The sequence below is a fragment of the Mirounga leonina genome, unplaced genomic scaffold, assembly GCF_011800145.1.
Source record: "Mirounga leonina isolate KUSES-001 unplaced genomic scaffold, KU_Mleo_1.0 Mir_176, whole genome shotgun sequence".
Lineage (NCBI taxonomy): Eukaryota > Metazoa > Chordata > Mammalia > Carnivora > Phocidae > Mirounga > Mirounga leonina.
In genome coordinates this window covers 20,263,198-20,269,197 of record NW_023270454.1, presented here as the reverse complement: position 1 = coordinate 20,269,197, position 6,000 = coordinate 20,263,198, and the positions used below count along the sequence as shown (strand labels likewise).

At 32.2% G+C, this 6,000-nt stretch overlaps 1 protein-coding gene across 1 annotated transcript in view; it reads right to left on the bottom strand.

Annotated features, from left to right (window-relative positions):
• Positions 1-2,313: 2,313 nt before the first annotated feature.
• SPOCK3 (SPARC (osteonectin), cwcv and kazal like domains proteoglycan 3) overlaps positions 2,314-6,000 on the bottom strand; it is a 477,033-nt gene continuing 473,346 nt past the window's right edge. Inside the window, exons 10-11 of the mRNA XM_035022754.1 lie at positions 4,750-4,887; positions 2,314-2,483 (exon numbers count right to left, since the gene is read on the bottom strand). Of these exons, the coding sequence (XP_034878645.1) occupies positions 2,314-2,483; positions 4,750-4,887 (308 nt within the window). The remainder of the gene's footprint in view (positions 2,484-4,749; positions 4,888-6,000) is intronic.

Here is a 6,000-nt window from a genome sequence, read left to right as displayed (position 1 = left end):
GAATCTACAGTGCCTAGAAGAGTGCCTGGGTTAGAGTCAGTGCTCAATATTGATATTTTTGGAATAAATAAATAATATAGTTGTATTGAATTAAAATATACAAAATGAATTAAGGGATGCTCAAGAGACCTAATATACATCACAGATAGAATTTTATACACATATATACAAATATATATTGTACACAAACATGTACTTTATATAAAGTTTAATAAGGTAAATATTTTCAATTTTATATTTACTGTTGAATTGGTTGCTTTCCTGGAAGCCTGAAAGATAATTAAAAAATAGCTTAATTTAAAAAAAATATCTAATTTCAAGGCCACTATATTTGCTACTTTAAATCCATTTACTAAACTTCTATTTAGAATTTGTAGGTTTTTTTTCCTCTTCCAACCATCTACAACTTATATTTTAAAATTCTTATACATTTGTTAAGTAGATAAGGTTATTCTATCACTCTTCAAAAAGGCTGTCACTATAGAAATTTAGCTCAATATTTTAATTATGATATCACAAAAATGGGTTTAAAAATAACACCCTCAACAAAAACTTTGCAATTCTATGTCAAATGAAAAAATCAAATGAACATACAAAAATCATTTTTTAACATATACGGGAAAACAATATCCAAAATGCCAAGAACTCTGATTTTGAAATTCAAAATTTTCAAAAAACTTTCCTAGCTAGTTTGTGATGTATTCATTTTAAAAATCAAGGAAAATATTAAGAACCCTTCATGCTTTTATCTATAACCCCGAAAATCATTAAGGAACAGTTTAATTTGGTTACAAGATTCTTTATTTTGTAAACTATACATAAACAGTAAAAAAAAGAAAATGCATTGTACTTTAAATATTACATAAAGTCAACATTAAAGTTTATTTTTTAGTGTGTATAAATCAAATGGAAATAATTCACCAATTTTACTTTTAATGAATTGTATATTGGGAGAAGAGTTGACCCACTGTTTAAATTATGATACCAATGTGCAACATTCAATAGGGTTTTCCATTTGTATTATGGGCACAAAACCATAGGTCTGATATACTTAAAAGTGATGGTTTGCCAAAATGTCTACACAATTAATTAACATGCTAACTTAAATACAGCACTTAAAGTAATTTTTGTTACAGTTAAATCTTAAATGCTACTCTACACAATAATCATAAACAAGTCCACATGGCAATTATGTAACAACAGAAAAAAGAAAGAAACATATTCCATTTCTTCATTCCAGCAGCAGTACCTTTACTGGTATTAATTTGTTAATTAGGTGTGCTTATATATTGCCTAATATCCTATATTGGTATGCATGCTAAAACCTTTCTATTTCTATTTTGCAAGGCACCATACAATACAGTCTCTAAGTTGCGACACTAGTAATAAAAATGGCATAATTCTAGGATTAAATGCAAATTTTTATCTAAAATAGGAAATAAAATAAGAATTAAGATTTTTAAATTTGTATTGAGGCAAATGACAAACCTCTTGTGAAAATGTGGATTCAAATGAATCTTTCCTTTTGTCTTCCTACTTTAAATTTTGCACCCTAAATTGCTGGTCAGAAAGATAAAGAAATCTAGAAAGGTAAAGAAATCATGCTGTTTAAGAATATAAAAAAAATCTACGTGAGAATGCTATCTGAATTAAAATAAAAATTAGAAAGGACAACTAAGGTTTTAACTTTCAGAATCCATGGTTTTCTGTACTTGCCATTTTGTAAAATATCCTAGCATATCCAGAGTAATGTCATAATTGAAAGCATCACTATTAATGTAAACACGATGGAGGACTCTACACTTGTCACTGTTTTTCTTACCCTGTGGTATCCCCTCACTCACTGTACGTTTGGGAAGATGCTACTTGGAATAGCAGTTAAGGTCATGATTATTTTTATAAAATCCTTGGGACCCAGGCCACTAATAAGTTATTGTAAATTCAACTTAGAATCTCTCTCAGAAAAATAACATATACAACCTCAAGCCCTGGTTGTTGTTTTGTTTGTGGGAGATATATATAGTTTGTTCTTGTGAAAACTTTTTGTTTATGTCAGTAGTTCTTCCTAACTTTCTTTTGTCTGGCTAGACTCCATATGCATTTTCTTTTTCTCTAAGGCATATCAAAAATCAAAGTAAATGATTCTAATTTAAACATGAAGTTCTATGACATTAGCTCCAATATTTGAAATAATTATACAAAATATATGTGAGTTTTAGAATCATTTTGTTTTGGGACAAGAAGGTCATTCCAATAGGTTACCACTTTGTAAATAATAGAAATGTAGAATATATTGATCTCAGCTCTCATCAATCAGATGTATCCATCATGATCATCACCACCATCATCATCATCCCCTTCATCCTCATCATCATCTTCAATTTCATCCTCATCATTCATAATATCATCTTCATCATCTTCGTCATCAGTCCATTCATGGAAATCTCCACTTGCAAAATCTCCAGAGATCTCAAAATCAATAGCTTAGGGAAAAAGTAAGCATTAATGTTATTAATGTTATTTGCCTGAGTAGTGGGATAATTTCTGGGGGATATAAAATTATGATGAAAATTAAGCAAATTAGGGATGCTGGGTGTCTCAGTCAGTTATGTGTCTGCCTTCAGCTCAGGTCATTATCCCAGGGTCCTGGGACTGAGTCCCACACCAACGCCTACCGACTCCTACTTCTCCCTCTGCCTACCGTTCTCCCTGTTTATGCGCTCTCTCTCTCTCTGACAAATAAATAAATAAAATCTTTAAATAAATTAAGCAAATTAATAAAATTTTACTTTTCTCTCTAACTTATTTAACAAAGATAAGGAAAAATCCATTCTTTATCATTTGTGGAAGTTTGTGTGCTAAAAAGCAGAACCAATGAGATCTGATATGCAATATTTTCAGTTCAGTAATATTGATCTCAGCTCAGTTTTTATAGAAGTCCATGTGAAATGTTGAAATTTACAAAAAAATTTAAATTTCTTCTATTAGAGTAGTAGGCAAATAATTGTTCCCTGAAGATCATCACTTCCTGATTGCTGAAACTGTGAATGTGATGTTAAATGGTAAAAGGGCTTTGCAGATGTGATTAAATTAAGGACCGTGAGATGGAGAGATTATCCTGGATTATCTGGGTGGGCTCAGATGATCACATGCATCCTTAAAATCAAAGAACCTTTCCCAGATAGAGTCAGAGGGAGATGTGACTACAAAGAGTCAAAGAGATGCAGCACTGTTCGCTTTGAAGTTGGAGGAAAGGGTCCATGAGCCAAGAAATGTGAGCAACCTACAGAAGCTGGAAAAGGCAGATTCTCCTCTAGAGCCTCTAGAAAGTATGCAGTATCCAATTTCCCTCTTCACTCATTGAATTCATCTCCAATATAACTTTTATTTACAACATTAAAAAAGTTAAAATTCTTTATCCATCACAGGCATCACTGATAATTGTTGTAATTAATAATGCAGGCATTTTAAATTATATATTAGAAAGATATGTTCTTTATGTGTTAAAGTTATGTTAAGCATGTACTGAATACTATTTCATCCTACTTAAATCTAATAACACTGGCTAGAAAACCAAAACCAATCTACTAAAAATGTTATGGAATAACTAAATGCAGAAGAGGCATTTAAGCACTAGATGAGATTACCTTTATATAGTTTAGCATTTATATTTTTAAGCAATCACAGTCTGTCAGTTTAAAAATTGCCTTAAAGAGGGCACCTGGGTGGCTCACTCAGTTAAGTGTCTGCTTTCGGCTCAGGTCATGATCCCAGCGTCCTTGGATCAGGCCTGGCATTGGGATCCTTGCTCAGTGGGGAGTCTGCCTCTCCCTCTGCTCCTCCCCACCCTGCTTCTACTCTCTCTCAAATAAATAAATAAAATATTTTTTAAAAAATTGTATAAAGGAGACAACTTTATTCTCATTTTTGGTTATGTATATTAATTGAGACATAATCCATTAATTCCTAGTACATATGTGTGTACATGAGCATGTGAGTGTGCATGTTGTGTTTTTGTGTGTGTACAGCTAAGTGGCTTTTGTAATGAAAACCACCATTGTACAAACAAAAATACTCATTTAATATTTGCATTCTGAAAAAATATTTTATGAAATAAAAAAGATACCACATTTACAACTTTAAAATACATGTATGTGATGCTCAATTTAACTGTAATATTATTTTTAGGTCTATACATAAACATCTTATTCATAAAAATAATTAGAATATTAATTATAATTACCGTTCAAACATTTAAACTATGTTTTTTTCCACCCAAATATAAAGAAATATGCTCAGATAGCTTCAACTGATGGTCCTTTACTTTTAAAATGTTAGCCTTTCTTTTGTGAGTTTGCCTGCATACGTCCTAAATCAATTTCTCCAAAGGTATAGAGACAAAAGGGTGCTATATGGGGACAAAGCACACGCTAGGGTTAGCTGACCTGGAATAGAGTGGATGACAAGGGTCTGCCTTACTTGAGAAGAAAACAGGAGGTACTTAACATACTTTCTGTGTTTGGAGTAGTGAAAAGAACCCATCTTAAAATACCCAAGTTGTGCCATTCCATATATTATTTATGCAAGTTTTTCATATGCTATAAATGACAATTTTTGCCATCCCTCCTCCCAATATATTTAATATTCTTTGCGTAGAGTATGTCTTCATTGAGAGCTTGAACAAATGAATGAGATTCTTAAGAACTTATCCTGTGCTTGAAAAATGATTAAATAAACAACCCTTCTTACCACAATCTGCAACACCATTTGTTCTGGATCCCATTACTTCATTTCCATATCTGTCAACACACCAGCACTGTCCAACACTGCCATGGCATTGTGTTGGCTTGTAGTAACCATCTTCATCACATAGGGGGATGTACTGTCCTGTGAAGCACACACACACACACACATTATAAATAAGTTGCACTCCTTTTTGATGGTCACCAATTATGCATTAATTCACTCAAGACATACATGCATGGAGTTCCCACTCCAGGTTGAGAACTAGTGATTCATGTTGAACAAGATAGGTAAGGTCACTGCTGTCATGGAGCAGGCCATTATGTCTCTTTTGTTAAGCAAATTCTGCAATATGTTCTCAGAGGCATAATAGAGGATTAGAACCTAGTTAATGCCATGTGTATTAAATCATCCAGACCACTCAGCATGGCATACCACACCTTTTACCGTCATCGCTGCCAACTTTTTACTTTAATTTCCCCAAATTTTTGTTCATATATTCCAAGCTCGTTCCATCCACATCAGGCTGTTTTCCCCAAATTCAATACTGCTTCATCTTTTCATTTATCTTTTTCTCATCTGTAATCCCTCCTCCTTCCCTCCCTCTTATATTTTAAGACTTGACTTATATATGACCCATAATGTGAAGACTTCTCTTAACCTGGAGGATTTCTGTTATACTTCTGATGTCGTGTGTGTGTGTGTGTGTGTGTGTGTATATAGTTTATCACTGCTTGTTTCCACCGCTACACTGTGATATCCTCTATATTGGGAATTCTAGGTTCTCTTGGTTTTGATTGTTATATTAACAACTCTTAAAGTCAGTCTAGTGGGAATGATAGACATTTATTTTCACATTTACAATATCTAACATAGTATCTGGCACATCGCTAATGATAAACATTTAATTGATAATTTAGAAGTGAATTCACTTTCTTCAATGTTTACATCAACACAACAATGTAAGGTTTAGGAAAGTAGAAAATTTTCTTGTCTTTCCTGACCATTATTTTTTTTCCTCAGTGACCAATATATATATAACACTATATTTATCTAGTGAAAGGAAAAAAAAAAACTGCAGGATAAATCAATAAAACATGAAATTCTTTCCATTCATTTAGTTTCATAACCATATGGGATCATAATTTTATCTCTTTAAAAGTTCCAAAATTCTGATATATAATCAATTTAATTTTAAAATTGTAAATCTTTTGAAAGATTTGGTCTTTAAATGAAGTAGAGTATTACCAATATGGA